At 33.6% G+C, this 20,081-nt stretch overlaps 1 protein-coding gene across 1 annotated transcript in view; it reads right to left on the bottom strand.

Annotated features, from left to right (window-relative positions):
* Positions 1-20,081, bottom strand: part of LOC134727765 (VWFA and cache domain-containing protein 1-like) — a 46,888-nt gene that overhangs the window by 14,653 nt on the left and 12,154 nt on the right. Inside the window, exons 8-16 of the mRNA XM_063592151.1 lie at positions 15,730-15,855; positions 14,517-14,590; positions 13,844-13,988; positions 12,306-12,585; positions 11,080-11,191; positions 9,319-9,496; positions 6,633-6,769; positions 1,337-1,503; positions 182-292 (exon numbers count right to left, since the gene is read on the bottom strand). Coding sequence (XP_063448221.1) covers positions 182-292; positions 1,337-1,503; positions 6,633-6,769; positions 9,319-9,496; positions 11,080-11,191; positions 12,306-12,585; positions 13,844-13,988; positions 14,517-14,590; positions 15,730-15,855 — 1,330 coding nt within the window. The remainder of the gene's footprint in view (positions 1-181; positions 293-1,336; positions 1,504-6,632; positions 6,770-9,318; positions 9,497-11,079; positions 11,192-12,305; positions 12,586-13,843; positions 13,989-14,516; positions 14,591-15,729; positions 15,856-20,081) is intronic.

The raw sequence follows: 20,081 nt of genomic DNA, 5'->3' as shown, positions 1-20,081 counted from the left end.
GCTTACTTATCTTTTTACAATTTTAATATCATGCTATGAATATGAAGGTTGTAATTCCCTATTTTGTTATTTTAAAAATCTAACAGCGTCCTCGTTCTGATACAACTTTAAAGCTATAAGAACATTATATTGTTGGGGTCTCTAAAAAAACATTGACCATTTCATTTGATAGAATAATTACCCTTTTTTATGTATCGTATGCACAAATGTTAGAACTATTCCTGATCCCCAGGCATCAACATAGGGTGTGGTTACAAACATGGAGCCTGGGTGTGCCATCGCCTGTCGCCACCTACAAGAACATTTTTGACATTGTATTTTTTGAATGACATATATTGAAGTTAAGAATCAGGAGACATTTAGATTTAGGTCTGAGGAATAGGTTCCAGCAACAACCAGGTTCAACACACTATTTTTTCTTTAAACATGTCCTGTACCAAGTCCGGAAAATCGCCAATGTTATATCATAGTTCGTTTCTGTGTGTGTAACATTTTTACGTAGTGTTTCCGTTGTGTCGTATGTTTATATTTGAGTATGTATTCACATTACTATAAGACGTGTCACGGTACTTTTCTATCCCAAATTCATGTATTTGGTTTTGATGTTATATTTGTTATTCTCATCGGATTTTGTCTAATGCTTAGTCCGTTTCTGTGTGTGTTACATTTTAATGATGTGTCGTTGTCCTCCCCTTATTTTTTATGCGTTTTCCTCAGTTTTAGTTTGTTACCCCGATTTTGTTTTTTGTCAATAGATTTACGAATTTTGAACAGCGGTATACTACTGTTGCCTTTATGCTGCATAACAGAGATATGTTTATATGTCCAATTTCTTTTTACTTTTCTTATTTCAAGAAGAATCACAAACGGAATTCAAAGGTAAATTCCAGTGCAAAAAATGAAACAGACTATCTGTAGTAGAATACAATAATTCTTATCTATCAAATATCATAATATTATACACCAAGCCATGTCGACATTTTATTTTTGTTCCTTATTTTGTTTTAAATAGTTGACGTATTCTTGTTGATCAGTCTTAAGTTTTCTATGTTTTTTTGTGTTCTTTTGTTTGTCTGTTGGTCTCTATCTGTTTTAGCCATGGCGTTGTCAGTTTATTTTCATCTTATAAGTTTGAATGTCACTCTGGTATATTTCGCCTTTCTTTCACTCAACATTATAGTGGTTTTAAAGATTGTATTGAATATAATAAATATCTGATTTGGAAAGATTTTTAATGATTATATTTCTTATTTTTCACTTTGATTTACTTTGCAGATCAGTATGCGTGTCGGCAGTTTATTTCGCAGTGATTATTTTTCATTATCTTAATGCTTACCATCCTCGTTTTTCATGATCATATGATTTCAGTAGATTAACTCCAGGATAAATCCTGATCAGCCCTGCTTTTGTTGCAATGTATCTCCATGCCACGTACCTCGCCTTATTACTCTTCCAAAATTCTTCAGCTTTATATGTAGCCCACACTGATGATCGAAGTGTTGACTACGATGATTTTAAAAATAAGAAAAATAATGAAAGTTGAGTTGGGTCTACTAATATATTGTAAATAGTTATCAAATTTACCAGGATTATAATTTAGTACGCCAGACGCGCGTAAAGTTTGATAAACTGTATACCTTCATTTTGGCTTATGCAATAGCAATACACAGTCGGTATAGTTAATTGCTTACAATCAGCTAATGTTGAGATATTTGCAATTGATGAGTAGCACTATTATTCAAATAAAAAAATAAGTGATGAACTGCAGTGAGACTGTTTAAAAAAATACAAAATAAAATTGAGAATGGAAATTGGGAATGTGTCAAAGAGACAACAACACGACCAAAGAAAAAAACAACAGCAGGACACCAACAGGTCTTCAATGTAGCGAGAAATTCCCGCACTCGGAGGCGTCCTTCAGCTGGCTCCTAAACAAACATATACTAGATCACTGATTATGAACGCCATACTAATTTCCAAATTATACACAAGAAAGTAAAATTAAAATAATACAAGACTAACAAAGGCCAGAGACTCCTGACTTGGGACAGGCGCAAAAATGCGGCGGGGTTAATCATGTTTATGAGATCTCAACCCTCCCCCTATACCTCATAGGCTTAGCATGACCAAAAATAATGGTACGGTTTCGGGAACTTAGACATGGGACACGAAGTGGCCCATCCAGCCTCGCATAGTGAGGCTGCATTACGGCAGGGGGTATTTGGGCCGCTTAAGGCCTCCAAAAGCTCTGGGGTTTATAGCGTTAAAATCCTGCATTCTGAGAGTTTCATGGCACTTGAAATTGTTTTTGAACAGCAGCAGTTTTTACAAAACAATTTGAAAAAAATGAATGTCTGTTTCCTGCAGGTTTTTTAGTGTGTTTTTCTATTTTTGTGTCATTTACAAAGCAAGCTCGGTGAATGAGAACAATACTATCATACTATACCTCGCCACAAATCATTGTGCAAAATTCATGATTTATAAGTGATTTCTGTCAGTTTATTTATTATAAGATCTTAATATTCATATTATTATTTTTAAAAATAAAAAAAATCAAAGTGCAGATAGTAACCTTTGAACTATAGTGAACAGAACAATTAATGAGGACCGGGAATGTGTCAAAGAAATACGGGAATCCTCACCTACTGCAAAGGATAGGCTGCAGCCAGCCCGGTAATCCTATAATATAAGACTTCCGAGGTTCATATCATTTATATTCAACGTTTTTTGCGGATATTTTATTTTTACTATGAATGTTGAACTCGAATTCGGGTAGTATCGGATATTTTTTTTACTATCAATGTTGCACCCAAACTCGGGTTCAACTAGCCAGAAATTAGTAGTGGTTTTGCTAATAAATATTCATAATATGTAAATGAGAATTGTACCACGTGATTATGATTTGAACGAGACTTCCTTGATATCGTTAATATCTTTAAAACACGGATATTATAAGTTTCCCGTCACGTAGTCCTGGTTTATAATCAATCTAATATTTCTCAAAGTTGTCAGGCGCTAAAAATCAAAACTATGAACGCGAATTAAGCGTTTTTTCGTGTTCTCGTGAGTTAACTCCCTTAAAATATTGGCATATTAACTTTACGTGGGAACATAGAGTTCAACGACTACACATACAAAGTTTAGACTTGCTTATTCTTTGGACATCCAAGTTTCAAGTTTTACCCCGGCAACTTGTTTTTCTAATGACCTTGTTAGCAAATTTTCAACACGAAGTTTGCAAAGTTGACGTTTCAGCCATTTTCCTCTGTATTTTATACCGCAATGTTTAAAGCCTCTCGCTTCGATTTTCAAAATAGCTCAGGAACCTTGATTTTTGCAACGACAGTCATTATGTTTCGTTTAAATGGTGTATATTGGTGTGTATATTTATTTTCTGCCCTGGCAACAAGTCTATCACTTAAATTAAAATTAAAATAGAAATTTTTACAAAAATCCCTATCATTTCAATATTATTTCCGTGACCCGTATCCGATTTCATTAGTATAATATTCAAATGAGCAAAGTGGCGTTGATTTCTGGATATAGGCCTAATAAAAAATGATAAAAGAAAACATTGAGTGTAAATGATATGAACCTCAGAAGTCTTTTTTTATAGGACTGTCGGTTCAGAAACAACTTGTTTCGAGGAATGCGCACATTTCTAGACTCCATAACATACAAGAGAACTAAATTTGAAAACAATACAAGAAAAAAAGTATAAATATTTGAAATGATCATGCAGCGACTGTCAAGATGAAGAACTGAAATAAATCGCTGTGTTCTTGATAATTTGTATCTATATGTATTGTGTACGATTTTGTCATATGCACATTTACTAGAGAGTCTGTCGCAATTACCGTGATTTTTTGGAAAACGGTTGTCTTGCAAGAAGGACATGCTTACGCTTCTGGAGCACCTTTAGTCGCACCAGTTATTTTAGGGGTCCGTTGTTTTAAATTTGATTTTAGTTTTCAATGTTGAATGGTGTTGTTTATCCTGTGGTCTCATTTGTTCTTTGGTTTGTCTTTTGTTTCTTGATCGCGATTCTTTTTTATAAATACAATGCACTTTCTACACAAAAATCTACATGTAATAAACAGTGGAGAGAGTAAATGGACGGTCTCGTGAAAACCGACCCCTGGTGAAGTATAGATATGTAAAACTAGAGGCTCTAGAGAGCCTGTGTCGCTCACCTTGGTATATGTGAATTAAACAAAGGAAGCAGACAGTTCATGACAAAATTGTGTTTAGGTGATTGTGATGTGTTTGTACATCTTCCTTTACTGAACATTCTTGCTGCTTACAATTATCTCTATCTATAATGAACTTGTCCGTGTAGTTTCAGTGGAAAATGTTAGTAAAAATTTACAAATTTTATGAAAATTGTTAAAAAATGATTATATAGGACAATAACTTCTAGGGGGTCAATTGACCATTTTGGTCATTTTGACCTAATTTTTAGTCTTAAATTGCTGTACAATATTGCTGTTTACAGTTTATCTCCATCTATAATAATATTCAAGATAATAACCAAAAACAGTAAAATTTCCTTAAAATTACCAATTTAGGGGCAGCAACCCGTTAATGGGTTGTCTGATTCATCTGAAAATTTCAGGACAGATAGATCTTGACCTGATGAACAATTTAACCCCCATGTCAGATTTGCTCTAAATGCTTTGGTTTTTGAGTTATAAGCCAAAAACTGCATTTTACCCCTATGTTCTATTTTTAGCCGTAGCGGCCATCTTGGTTGGTTTGCCCGGTCACAAAACACAACTTTTAAACTAAATAGCCTAATAATGATTCTGGCTATATTTGGTAAAATTTGGCTTAGTAGTTTCAGAGAAGAAGATTTTTGTAAAAGTTATATAAAATTTACGAAAAATGGTTAAAAATTGACTATAAAGGGCAATAACTCCTAAAGGCGTCAACTGACCATTTAAGTCATGTTGACTTATTTGTGAATCTTACTTTGCTGAACATTATTGCTGTTTACAGTTTATCTCCATCTATAATAATATTCAAGATAATAACCAAAAACAGTAAAATTTCCTTAAAATTACCAATTTAGGGGCAGCAACCCAACAATGGGTTGTCTGATTCATCTAAAAATTTCAGGGCAGATAGATCTTGACCTGATTAACAATTTAAGCCAAAAACTGCATTTTACCCCTATGTTCTATTTTTAGCCATGGCGGCCATCTTGGTTGGTTGGCCGGGTAAAAAAACACAAATTTTAAATTAGATACATCAATGATGTTTGTGGCCAAGTTTGGTTTAATTTGGCTCAGTAATTTCAGAGGAGAAGATTTTTGTAAAAGTTAACGACGGACGACAGACGAAGGACGACGGACGACGGACGCCAAGTGATGAGAAAAGCTCACTTGGCCCTTCGGGGCCGGAGAGCTAAAAATGGTGATTTATGCTCGGGTTTTATGTTACTGAAGGGCACTCAAACAAAGGCACAGTGCAGTAATAATTGGATATACAGCCTTAGAGGTCTTACGAAGTCCAGAACATAACCAATCCCGACTTTTAATGAACAATTCCGATAAAGGTAATATCCCCTTTTGCAATACGATATCTTTGATTATAAAGAACGCCCCCACCTCTGATTTCAATTGACATAATAATTGAAATATTTGCAGCAGTACGTTAAGAAAATAAACAATCAATCAGCTGATTTTGAACTTGACTTGTGGTGAGTTAATTTAAAAAAACGAGTGAAATCATTTCATGTATAGGTTACCTGTTAAACCTAAGGATATGGCATTGTACACACAATAATATTACTATTTCCAATTATTTGAATGTAATTAGATTTATATCTACATCATCTGGATTCAAAACTTGCAATAATTAATAAAAGAAAAACCGCCGTCTCCTTCGACCGTGAAAATGTTTTGAAACTGAAGCGTTAAACTTAAAGAACTAGCAACATTTTGTGGATATTTTCTATTTGGTGGCGATTGTTGCTGGCTATGGCATTCTTCAGATCATCAATCAGTTTCAGTTTATTAAGTCTGTGTCAGATTGACGCATGAACCAATAACAACACCCAACGTTATTCTCAACAGCATCCAAAACAATTCCGATTTATTAATCATTTATTGCTAATCAATGCAACTGAGTACGGTAAGACTGCGGTTACGTACATTGACGTTTTCAGTACTTTTAATGTTGAGAGACGTTTTTTTTCCTTTCTTTCTTTAAGAAAACAGGCAGAGGTAAATGTAATACGTTTACTGTCTGGAGTGTTTGCATAATAGTCTAGCATATTTTTTTTTCATATTTTGATTTTTTTGGTACGGTTCGTCACAACTTTTTAAAATTTTCCTTTTATAGTGTTGTTGTTGATTTGACATTTTGAACTGTACGCGTCTAATGTGTTAAAAAATTAACAGTCCAGTGTCTTTGATTAAATAGTTTAAGACTCTAAAAAGCTAATAATTAGTGATACAGTTATATTATATGTATAAAAAGGGTTAATATGCTTGAAATATATATTGTTCTACCTTTTCAACTTGTACTACCTCGGTTTAAAGCAAACGAAATCTTAATTAATTAACTAGTAGTTAATTGTTATTATTACCTACAATTCTTTGATATGTTCAACTTTGAATTCAATTTACCTTAAACCCAGGATTAATCTCGTTCTTGTTTGTTAGAAAACCTTGGTATTTACTGACATCTTCCGCTGTCTCGTCACGGTCTAAATATTGAAAAGGGTTTTCAAAGGCAGCCTGTGAAAACTTTACACAACTACGATCTGAAACAAAAATGAGTAAATAGTCTTTATTTAAGGTGGTATAGGAGTCTAAAAACTTGGCCCAGTAGTTTCAATGGAAAATGTTAGTTATTTACAATTTTATGAAAATTGTTAAAAATTGACTATCACGGACAATAACTCCTTAGGGATCAAATGACCATTTCCAAATGTTGACTTATTTGTAAATCTGACTTTGCTGAACATTATTGCTGTTTACAGTTTATCTATATCTATAATAATATTCAAGATAATAACCAAAAAAAGCCAAATTTCCTGAAACTTACCAATTCAGGGGTAGCAACCCTACAATGGGTTGTCCGATTCATCTGAAAATCTCAGGGCAGATAGATATTGACTTGTTTAACAATATTATCCCATGTCAGATTTGCTCTAAATGCTTTGATTTTTGAGTTATAAGCCAAAAACTGCATTTTACCCCTATGTTCTATTTTTAGCCGTGGCGGCCATCTTGGTTTGATGGCTAAGTCACTGGACACATTTTTTTTAAAGTAGATACCCCAAAAATGATTGTGGCCAAGTTTTGATTAATTTGGCCAAGCAGTTTCAGAGGAGAAGATTTTTGTAAAAGATAACTAAGATTTACGAAAAATGGTTAAAAATTGACTATAAAGGGCAATAACGCCTAAAGGGGTGAATTGACCATTTCAGTCATGTTGACATATTTGTAGATCTTAGTTTGCTGAACATTATTGCTGTTTCCAGTTTATCTCTATCTATAATAATATTCAAGATAGTTACCAAAACAGCAAAATTTCCTTAAAATGACCAATTCAGGAACAGCAACCCAACAACGGGTTGTGCGATTCATCTGAAAATGTCAGGGCAGATAGATGTTGACCTGTTAAACAATTTTATTACAGTCAAATTTGCTCCAAATGCTTTGGTTTTTGAGTAATAAGCCAAAAACTGCATTTTACCCTTATGTTCTATTTCTAGCCATGGCGGTCATCTTAAATGGTTGGCCGAGTCACCGGACTCATTTTTAAAATCTAGATACCCCAATGGTGATTGTGGCCAAGTTTGGATTAATTTGGCCTAGTAGTTTCAGAAGAGAAGATTTTTGTAAAAGTTAATCACGCAGGACGACGACGGATGACGACGGACGCCGGATGCCGGACGCAAAGTGATGGGAAAAGCTCACTTGGCCTTTTAGGCAATGCTTTGAGAATATCAAAAGAAAAGGTAGGGTCACCGTACGTTTTATCCGGCTAAAATACAAAATAGGAAAATTCAATGTAGAATCCTTCAGAAAATGCACTATTTTAGAGTTACCTCCCCTTAAAATGCCACTTAAAAAAAACCCCCAAAAAACAGCCAAATATAATCAATCTTTGCAAAACTATTTATATTTATAAGTTTTATTCTTATAAATTGGTTCTTTAAAATGAAAATTGACACGCAATATCTGCATTCCTGCAACAAATTTTGCTAACTTGATAGAAAATCTGGACCTTTGGTTCTCTATTTTTTACAATATCAGATGGAGGAAGACACCCATACCACCTTAATATAATCAAAACATTATGGAAAAAAACATCAGAGGAAAAAGGAGAAATAATATTGAAATATGATAATTCACTAAAACTGAATGCCATACACTATGCAATATCATGTAAAGATTTGTAGGACTTCACAAATATCTACATAGGTTTTGTACATGTATCATTCTGTTTCTTGATTGATAGTTGCAATCCTGAGAATAAACAAATAACTAAGTGAAATTGGTACTTTATAAATCTCTTCTACCAAAGCGATTTTCCTTCATTAGGAATACCCAAATCTTAACATTTGAAAGCGTAAATATGATTCAACGTTAGGAATTTTATGACAAAAAAAAAGAACCTAGCATTTGGTTTTAAAGTCAACACTTTAGTTGAGGGAGTAGGATACATGATGTATTAATAAGTTTCTAAATTTGTAATAAAAACGATTTGGATTATTTTGATAAATTTTGATGAAAATTGATTTTCATCCTTTATCACCGAAAAATCATAATAAATATATGTTTTAAATTATGTCAGTACCGAATCACTGACTTTTATCTATCTACTGATAATTCTTATCGGACTCTTCTGATTATATCTGTTTGAATTTTTTTTTAAATGGTTCACATTTTTTTTCATTTGAGATTTGGTTACTAGATATTCATTAAAACATCTGATGATAGGTTTTCTAGAATAATTTATAATTCGCCGAAATAATATCTGATGTATGAAATGTAGAACTGTGTGTTCTATTATTTTTTTTACATGTTTATGTCATTTTGAATAGTGATATGTTTGGTGTTTTCTTTCACACATCGTTGTCAGTATATAATTTACCATTTTCTACATACGGAAATGTATGAAGTCAGTTATATGGTAGTTTTTATATGGTTAGGGAATTTCCTTTTTAAATTTCCCTCGGAGTTCAGTTTTTTTTGTGATTTTACTTTTCGATCTACATCTTGTAACCTTTGTTTTCGCCCGCCTTATCCTTAAATTGCCTTTGTAACTAGACTTTCCGGTTCTATTTTTAAATCTACCTACCTAATGTTACACGCCTCTTGTAGAATTTACAATCAGGAAAGTTATCAGTAAGCAAACTCCGATTATGGTACATAAAAACCATGTCTATATCTGTGTCACTCGGAAATTTGGATTCAGAAATTTCTGCGTACGATTCGTTTACAAAAACAACGCACACAGAAAAGTTACTCCTCGGTATCTACAATTCACAAAAAATGTATATTAGTGTCCGTTTGATTATACGTTTGTCATGGAATGATGACGTATCTTTGGTTACTAAATCATATTATAGTTAAATACACACGATAAGGTTATGGCATAAAATTACAATTGGATTAACGTAAATGATGAATTGAATTTAATACATGATTAAGTATTTGTCCTCTTACGAATCTAGGAAAATCATTTTTTGTGTTTTTTTCTTAACTGAAGGCTTCACATTTTTTTTGCAATTAATAGGAACATGAGTAAAGATGACGAAAGTTCATAATATTGTTCAATTAGTGCCTTACCAGGGCAGATAATTGGCAAAAATTTTAGTATATATTCTATAGAGTATGTGCAACTTATTTCGCTCAATAAATAAATATCACCTGTTGAGGCCCTTTATACAATCTTTTTGAATTTAAAAACTTTGTCTCTTCTTTATAAGATATTATTATTTTCTTTTCGTAGATTTGTCATCCATGAATCTAATGTTCGTAAATATATCAGTTCTTTTTTAAAAACTGCCTTAGAAATTGAACTAGTTATAAAACCAGGTTATCTAGATTTAACATTTGCTAGAGGTATAGGGGAGGGTTGATATAAAAAAACATGTTTAACCCCACCGCAACTTTGCATCTGTCCCAAGTCAGGAGCGTCTGGCCTTTGTTAGTCTTGCATGATTTTTAATTTTTGTTTCTTGTGTATAATTCTGAATTTATTATGAAATCCAATATCACTGAATTAGTATACTTATTTGTTAAGGGTACAGCTGAAAGGAGACTCCGGGTGCGGGAGTTTCTCGCTACATTGAAGACTCATTGGTAGCCAAAAAAAGCTGTTGTCTGCTCTATGGTCGGGTTGTTGGCGTTTTGACATATTCCCAATTTCTATTCTCAATTTCATCTCATCATATTCGTCGGAGGATGTCCGTACCAAAACAGAAATATGACTTTTGTTTCCACTGGTTCCGTTGGTTGATAACATTTTATTTTGTAATTTGTCATGGAATTTACTTTTTTGAATTTACCTTTGATTTTTATGATACCTTTTTAGATTATGCATTATTCATATGTTGACTAACACTGGTCTAACTAGTTAATCACAACTCTGAAGACTCATTTACTAATATTTCAAATTTTCAGTTGCTCTTGATTCAAACCGGGTCATAACAAACTAGATATCGACCTAAAATGTCTTTAAAATTGTAAGATTTCACTTTGTTAATATCATCATGACCTTTAATATATTGACCTCTTCATGGCATTTTGTTGTTTGCTGCTTTATTGTGTATAAGTTTGATTGTACACTTTGTTTTCAACTTGTTGTAAAGCTCTTCAACGTTTGAATTTATTTTTCAGTTTTCTAATAATTGGCATCTGTTTTCGGAATGGTTATAGTGTGCAGTTCCATTTGTACTGTGAAAGTTAATAAAAAGAAACAGGGTTAAGTATAATGATGATTTATGACTAAAAATTATGCAGATTAATTCAGTAAATGGTACAACTGAGATGGGTGTTTCTTAATTTAATACGCTGGGGAATGACTTGTTATTCTTAAATGTATATAAACCCGTACCGAACCCCAAAAGAAATGTGCTTGACGACTGGTATCACTACTACCATCATTAACCAGTTTACCACGTGGTTTGGTAAAGAACTTCGTAAATGATTTCGAACCAGTGCCTCCACTAAAATAAAGAAAACTGGTATAAACAATCTTTTTTAATAACATTACATTTTTAAACGTAATGTGCCCAGATGTCAACACTACGGTGTTGACATAAATATCAATAATGTGGTAATTTTTATAAATTTCCTGTTTCCAAATTTATAATTTTTCGAAAAACTAAGGATTTTCTTAACCCAGGCATAGATTTCCTTAGCCGTATTGGGCACAACTTTTTGGAAATTTTGAATCCTCAATGCTCGTCAACTTTGCACTTGTTTGGCTTTATAAATATTTTGATATGAGCGTCACTGATGAGTCTTATGTAAACGAAACGCGCGTCTAGCGTACTAAAATATAATCCTGGTACCTTTGATAACTATCGATACATTTGAAATTCAATAATTGTGATGGGTGCAAAATCATTGGATTCCATTATACTACAACTTCCGTTTTGAGCAACCGACGAACTTAAACATAGACTTGGTATCTCCGATGAGTCTTATCGCTCGATCAATCATTAACCACGGAAATCATCGAATATATGATTTAATAGACCAATATTACAAACATAATACACCAGTGTCTTTGAAATTTGCTTGTTGGACTTGAGATGGATATAAACATCCATTCGTAATTTTATGGACCCCGTCAAGAGTTGGTTGATCTTTATGTAACATCACATTCACAGATGATAAAACTGTAGATGTTTCAAGTTTCGTTACAACAATCTATTTCCTTTTTCATGAAAATGACCTACTGAGTAAGACTTATTACCAGATGTGTACTAACATGTGGATCAGAATCTGTTAACTTTTCCAGAGTATCTGATATCAGCCCCGTATTTGCTTGGTATTGTATTTCCTAGTCTCAAGTGTGTGTTTGTGTACTATTTGACTCTTGGTCTCCTTCTTTTTCAACCATTTCAGGTTTTTTTATTACTTATGATTGATTTAAAATAACATTAAAACAAGGTGGTATTATAAAGTTGTAGACATATTTTACTTGACTATACTGTTCGATGCTAAATATCCGAATGCATTTTTTCTTTATTCCTTTCTACGTATGAAAACCAAAGAATAAAGACTTATTCAACTTGTACCATGCAACAAAAAAATAACTTAACATCAGATTACCTTTTCATTGACTCAATAACTGATTTGGCAGCGTCTCCTCGTTCGAACACACCAATATCGACAAGAACAGGATCTTCCGTAGACTTAACAAATGCTGCATTTGGTAACAAAGGATGCATAAGTGTTCTCCCGGTACCGTCTATCATAAACGCATAGGTGAATTCGTCCTCAGAGAAGTACTCAATTTCAGTCAAAAGTTTGCTTATTTTCACATCGGTGCACATTACTCCATGCAATCCACTCGATACTTGCACACGTCGACATAATGATGTAATTAAACCTAAAAAAATATAAAGGTAATCAAATCAAATACATTGTGCTACGTTGTATTCATACGGTCACAAAGATTACACTAGGGGACATAATTTAAGTTTAAAAGTAAATTTTAGTTAATATTTTAGATCAACCCCATTGTTTATCAGATTGTATTTTTCTAAGTTGTGATTTTCAAAGTTTAGTTTTCTATGTTGTGTTGTGTTTTGATTAATTCATTTTTAGCCATGACATTGTCAGTTTATTTTCGACTCTCCTCTAAGTAGAAGACACAAAAATCCCTTCCTACATACAGGTTCCAGTCTAAAATATTATCATAAATGAACACATCTTGACAAATTAGAATGTCGAAATCATTATCATTAATATAAATAAAGGCAACAATAGTATACCACTGTTCGAAATTCATGAATTTATATAACATCTCATAAATTCGTTTCTAAAAATGCACATTTGTGGTTTTATACGAATCTGACTCTACTATTTTAATATTTTAATGACCATGAAAAAGCTGAACTGTACACAAATATAAATAATGCTGTTAAATTATGAAATTGATACATCATTATAGTCAACTAACCAAAAAGGTGACTTTTCATACCTCTATGTATAATTTTTATTTTTTTTAATCTATCATAGGCTATTACATGTAACACACATTGGAATTTTTAAAAATATGAAATCTTGAGAATGTAATATTTATACCGTTTTCCTTCCGACCAGAACTCATAAAACAAGGGAATATTCAGTGCTAAACATTACTATTTGTGTATTGCAAGTTCTCTGGCGTAAATGCAAAAAAATAGTCCAGATATCTGTAATGAGTTTATTTACAACCATTTGGTCGATGCCACTGTTGGTGGAGATTTATTTCCCCGATGGTATCACAAGCCCAGTAGTCATCTCTTTTTGTGCTGACACGAATTGTCATTGATATGGTTATATTTAAAAATTATCTGTATACAATACTTTGAATTCTTTGAAATACTAAGGCGTTTCTACCACAGGCATATATTACCTTAGCTGTATTTGGCAAAACTTTTAGGAATTTTGGTCCTCAATGGTCTGCAAGTTCGTACTTTATTTGTCCTTTTTAACTTTTTGGATTCGAGCGTCACTGATGAGTCTATTGTAGACGACACGCGCGTCTTGCGTATATACAAAATTTAGTCCTGGTATCTATGATGAGTTTATTATACGTTTTTCAGTCATAACTTTTGTAGCGTCATTTTTTAAGGTGTCAATTATCATGCCGGTATACGTACCTACTCCCGAGAAAGGATCTACATACGGCACAGTGTATGTTGATTGGTCTGCTTGGCCTCCTGTTGGTAGATGCACATAAAATGTAGCCAATTTTATTGGAAAAAATGTCTGGTTACCTTGGTCAAAATACTCGAAGCGTCCAATCTGAAAATATAAAGAAAAGGTAAAGAAATAAAGGTTATTACAACGTTTGATGTTATCTTCGTAATACTCCTATATGTAAAGATACGTGTAAAACGAACTTACTGTTACATATTTAAGGCAACACGATACCGAATGACGTTACGCTACGAGTTATTGTTCCTGACGTTATCGAATAACCTTCATACATACAAGCCAATTCAGCAGGTTCTGCAATCACTTAACTAATGAAAGTTTATTTCTGCCTTAAATGAACTTTCAAATAATTCTTTTTAAAAAACTTGAAATGTGTTGCCTTTCAAATATTTTTTTTCAAAGCCACTTAATTTAAAAATAATAAACACCACATAGAATTGTGAGCAATTAACCTACAATACAGATAACTTTCTTTAATTGAAAATTTGTTGAAAATAAATAGATTATTGACAGTGTAAGCACTGTTCAGAAAGGTTTGCCTTTTCAAACATATATAGATATAGTAAGATGTGGTATTAGTGTCAACGAGACAACTCTCCATATACGTATACTTACTGCTTTCGGTCCATAGGAAGCATTGTGTAGAGTCTGATTCGCCATACCTTTTAACATTGTCTTTGCATTTTCCTCTAAAAAGATATGATTTAAGAGAGGTCAAAAGATTAATTACAAGTCTTGTATAACAAAATGAAATTGAGATAGAGATTGGTAATATATTGGTTTTAAGGTAGTGTGGGTGTCTTTCTCAATCTTGGATTGTAAAAAACAGAGAACCAAAGGTCCAGAGTTTCCATCAAGTTAGCAAAATCTGATGCAGGAATGCAGATATTTAATTTGAATTTTCATTTATAAGAACTAATTTATGAAAATATAACTTATAAACATTATTTTTTTGGCAAATATTAATTATTTCAGGTTGTTTTAATTTTTTTTAAATTGGCAATTTAAGGGGAGGTAACTCTATAACAGTGCATTTTCTGAAGGATACTACATGGAATTTTTCTATTTTGTATTTGAGCCAGAAAAAACATACGGTGACCCTATCTTTTCTTTTAATATTCTCAAAGCACTGTCTGAAAGCTATCTTTTCCTGACGTATTTAACAATTCTATAGTTTTGTTTAGTTTCTAATCACAAAATTGAGTTTTTTCCTGTATAATCCATACAAAATGTGTCATTTTGTCCCGTCCTGTAGCTTGAGAAAATGCGGGGTGACCTATCATTTTTATTATATTTTTCAACATGTATCAATAGACACTATGTTTTGGCGAAGTATGAACATATTCTATCATTTTTATTTTAGACTCCCATACCACCTTAATCACCGTGAAGGGAATACAAACATTACATTGATAAGAACGATGATTCACACATTCGTATATTATTTTTAGTTTGTTGGATACATGAATGTGATAAATATATTTGTTTCATGCCTAGTATTCAGCACTTCTGTTGGGACATCAGTTATCATTAAAATAGTCATAATTTTAAATTAACTGTTTACCGAACTTATAATTTTGAAATAGACAGCTTTTCTACCAAGGAATAAATGACCTAAATTGTATATGACAAAATATTTGGAATGTCCTCGATGCTATTCAACTTCGTACTTTATTTGGCTCTTTTTTTTCTTTTTTTTTATTCCAGCGTCACTGATGAGACTTGTGTAGACGAAACGTGCTTCTGGCGGAAATATTTGTTTTTAATCCTGGTATCCAATGAAGTATAGTTTGAAAATAATTATATAACACAGAAAAAAAACTGTTACCTTGTCCTAGGAGATAAGTAAAAATTGCAATTTTATTTCCATATTTTGAATTCTCACTGCTGATAACTTGGACCGGGTTATTCCCAGACGAAGAGATCCCATCAGTGATGAATAGAATTATTTGTTCTGAAAAACAGTAAATTAATCAAGGGTGATATGTTTAACTGCATGATCCTCTTTTGTGGCTATCTTTGCAGATATTCATTCCTTTTTTTTTATATTTTAGAATTCAAGTTAACAGCAATATAATAGAGTCGTTTAGTTGTATGTTTCCACAATTAGCTATGCATAGCTTGCTGTTCGGTGTAATCAACAGCTCCGTTCTTTGACCTATAATGGTTAACTTTTACAAAAAGAGGGACGAAAGACACCAAAGGGACAGTCAAACTCGTAAATCTAAAACAAACTGACAACGCCATGGCTGAAAATGAAAAAGACAAACAGAAAAACAATAGTACACATGACACAACATAGAAAACTAAAGAATAAACAACACGAACCCCACCAAAAACTAGGGGTGATCTCATGTGCTCCGGAAGGGTAAGCAGATCCTTCTCCACATGCGGCACCCGTCGTGTTGCTTATGTGATTACAAATCCGGTAAATAGTCTAATTCGGTAGGTCAAATTCATGAAAGGGAAGGGGATTGTAGTTACGACGTAAGGAACATATCCGATATCATTTGTGAAACGGTTATTCCATAACGGTCAACCAACTCGTGATGGCGTCCGTAAAATTTACGAAGGGATGATTTCAACTTCACTATTTGGAACTCTTGGTTTAATAGCTTCCTTATGAGCAGTAACCCTCTATCAAGAAAATCATGATAGGAAATGCAAGCACGGGAATATCGTATCAATTGGGAGATATATACCCCGTATGCAGGTGCTGCTGGAATGTTGCTACTTAGAAATGAAAAGTTCACAATTGGAAAGCTGAAATCATCTCTTTTGTCGTAAAGTTTTGTCTTCAACCGACCCTCATTGTCAATTTCTAGATGTAAGTCAAGATATGAAGCCGACTTAACTGTATCTGTAGTATCCTTTATCTCCAATTCGATGGGATAGATGCGATCCACATAGTCACCAAATTTTGAATTGTTTAGTGAAAGAACGTCATCTATATAGCGGAAAGTAGAGTTAAAGGATATTGCTAACTTCTTATCTTTCTTCCTAAGAAGTTCCTGCATGATGTCAGCCTCATAATAATAAAGAAACAAGTCAGCAAGTAGAGGGGCACAGTTTTTTCCCATTGGGGTACCGACAGTCTGTTGAAAAACACGTCCTCCGAACGTAACAAATATGTTGTCAATCAAGAAATCAAGCATCTTGATAATATCGGTTTCAGAGAATTTTTTGTTTGAATCAGAATGATTCTTTACAAAGTATGATTTATCCCTCCCTAAGACAAGATACTTGTATCTACGTTGGCCATTCTTTTTTATGAAGCAAAGTAATACCAACTCTTTTAATTTGTCTTTTAGTTTGGAATGTGGAATACTTGTGTAAAGAGTAGAAAAGTCAAATGTTTTAATACTGTTACAAGATGAAAGAGAGTTAGATTGTATGTACTCTAAAAGATCTTTGGAATTTTTAAGTATCCACATCTGATTCACGCCACCTCTAGAATAGGCAGTTTCACAATAACTTTGAAGCCCGTCTTTGATTGCTGATAAAATGGATGTTAATAATTTAGAAAGGGGTTTCGTGGAGCACTTGGAAAACCCAGCAATATACCGTTGTTTGTAAGGACACTTATGTAGTTTAGGTATCCAATACAGTGATGGAAGATCCAGTTCTTCATCTGTGGTTGAAATATCAAAGGAACAAAGAACAGACCTATGATTATCCAGGATTTCCTCTTTGGTAAGTGTCGTGAGGGTATATGTTGGGTTTCCAAGTGAATTGTCAATACCTAATTCGTTTATCAAGCAATTAATGTAATGACTTTTACAGATAAAAACGATGTTATTTGGGGCTTTGTCTGCGGGGACAACAACATATTCATCATGGAGGTCAGATAGGTGTTTAGCAACATTTGGATCTTTGAAGATTGACGTAGCCTGGGCATTGATGGACCCATTCAGTTTCTTAATTCTGATCTGTATTAACGACCTCACTGCCTTAATCCATTCGGATAGAGTGTCTACGTCTTCATTCTCGCGCTTAGCCCATTGCCTGGCATAATCCTCGACTGAATCCATCAAAATTTTAAAGTTGTGTTTCCAATTGATGGATTTAGGCTCACGATATATCGGACCTTTTGATAACACGTTTCGTAGAGAAGTGTTATTAACAATGTTAAGGTCACCGGTAATAACGTGGCCAGCAGGATTATATGTGAATTGGGAACTAGCACAAGTGCAATCAGGAGGTTTAGACTTGAAGTCGTCAATATCGAGATCCTGCAAAACGCGTTTGTAATTGAAAATTTTAGTTGCAATAGGTTTGGTATAGGTATAAGAAATTATTGGTACAGACTGGTCTTTGAAATAAGGAGGTATTTTCGATTGAACTAATTTATGATGAAGGATATTGCCTAGGTTGACGCCATCGAGACCTTTGTTGGCAAAGGAAAGATTTAGAAAAGATCTTTTCTCTTTTTCATCTTTTCCAATGCGAACTGGCTTGAAAAGTCTGTGACTAGCAATATCCAAAATTATAGCTTGTAGTTTGTATTGGTTTGAATGAGGGTTTGTTACAGTGGATTCCAAACATAAATTGAACAGAGAATGAAGTTTTGAAAGGGGTAATGAATAAAGTTTCGTGCGAATGTGATGAATACCTAACGGTTTTTGTATGCATGGCAGCAAGTCATTAATAGAGACATCATGCAGAGAGGGTGATGTATAATGACGATGGCCATGACTACGTCTACGTCGAGGAGTCGAGTTGAAAATATTCATCACATTCACCGAGTTACACGAAGGACTAGATAGAATACCTATACCATCAATTTTGTCATTGCAGCCATACGGTGTTGCAGTTCCCAATTGTCTAATCCAGTAGTCTTCTTTTTGTCTACGGAGAGTCGTTGAAAGATTAGGATTGTTCGAGCGATGGTATATTTTTTCAATAATTCGAACTGTCATAGAAACGATGGAATGATCGGGCTGATTGAAATGCTGGTATAGAATGTCGTTAGCATTGAGGTTAATGTCTGATCTATGACCGCACATACGTTTGTTTAGCCTTCCTTTCGTTTCACCGACGTATACCAAGCCGCAAAGGTTGCACTCTAATCCGTAGACGACATTTATCGATTTACAATTCAGATCATCGTAACTTCTGGTAAAATATGACTTCTTGGTCAAATTGCTAGTGAATTCAGCATCTGTAATTAAAATAGCACAAGTTTTGCAGCCTTTGGTCTCACATTTTGAAATGCGACAGTGTTGTACTGTGTCATCAAAAACCAAAATGTCTTTAAGGAGAACTGAACAAGGCTGTATATGTGTAATATTGCTGTTGTCACTAGGACGATGATCTGAATGAGTCGTGTTTGGGTTATTTGTCATGTCTGGTGACGAGGGGACACCTGCCGTATCAGACGACACCGTGTCCATGGTGACGTCTGTTTCGGACCTTTTTATACTGGGCGACGTCCGAGCCAGTTTCCTGTTAGTTCTTCGTAAGTTCATGCAATTGTGACTTGGATGAGAGACTTGTCTCCTTGGCATTCATACCTCAACTTCTGAAATCTATAGTTTGGTTGAAAGTCAGATCAAAGAGTTCAACATTTGTTTAGATATGTTTAAGATCTTATAGGGTTATTGCGTTCAAGGGCTTGAAATAAGATACTACATTATGAAAGGGACTAAACAATAATTCAAAAATTTCTGTGGAGAACAGGTTAAAGGGACTTTCAAATTTGATTTTTTCTCGGAGTTCAGTATTTGTGTGAATTTACTTTTAAGACAAGAATCCAAACAAATTGGTTTCGTTTTTAAGTCAATAATTCAACATCATTTGATTAAGTATGCATTCGGTCTGCAATTTAAGTATTAGTCTCGTTCACCGTTTTTCCAGTTATTAATAGAAAACAACTGTTAATATTAAAAATTAATAAAACAAAAGGGAGCCACCAGAACGAACCATCACATTAATTTGAAGCGACAACAAATAAAGCTATAACTGATACTCACAATTAAATCAAGGTTTTTCTCTTATTTCGGTGTATTTGATATTTTCAAAAATCAAACGAGACACGCACTTACGTTTTGAAGAGTTGACCTAGCAAACTTTAGAAAGAAAACACATTTTTTCAAACAATTTTAACCACTGGGTTGACTCTCTGTGGATATTACCAGCACAGTGGTATGCTATTCAGTGTTGGCATATATTATCTTAGAT

Source organism: Mytilus trossulus, chromosome 8 (assembly GCF_036588685.1).
Source record: "Mytilus trossulus isolate FHL-02 chromosome 8, PNRI_Mtr1.1.1.hap1, whole genome shotgun sequence".
NCBI classification, from domain to species: domain Eukaryota; kingdom Metazoa; phylum Mollusca; class Bivalvia; order Mytilida; family Mytilidae; genus Mytilus; species Mytilus trossulus.
The sequence above is the reverse complement of the archived record's forward strand: the minus strand, read 5'-3'. Positions and strand labels throughout refer to the sequence as shown.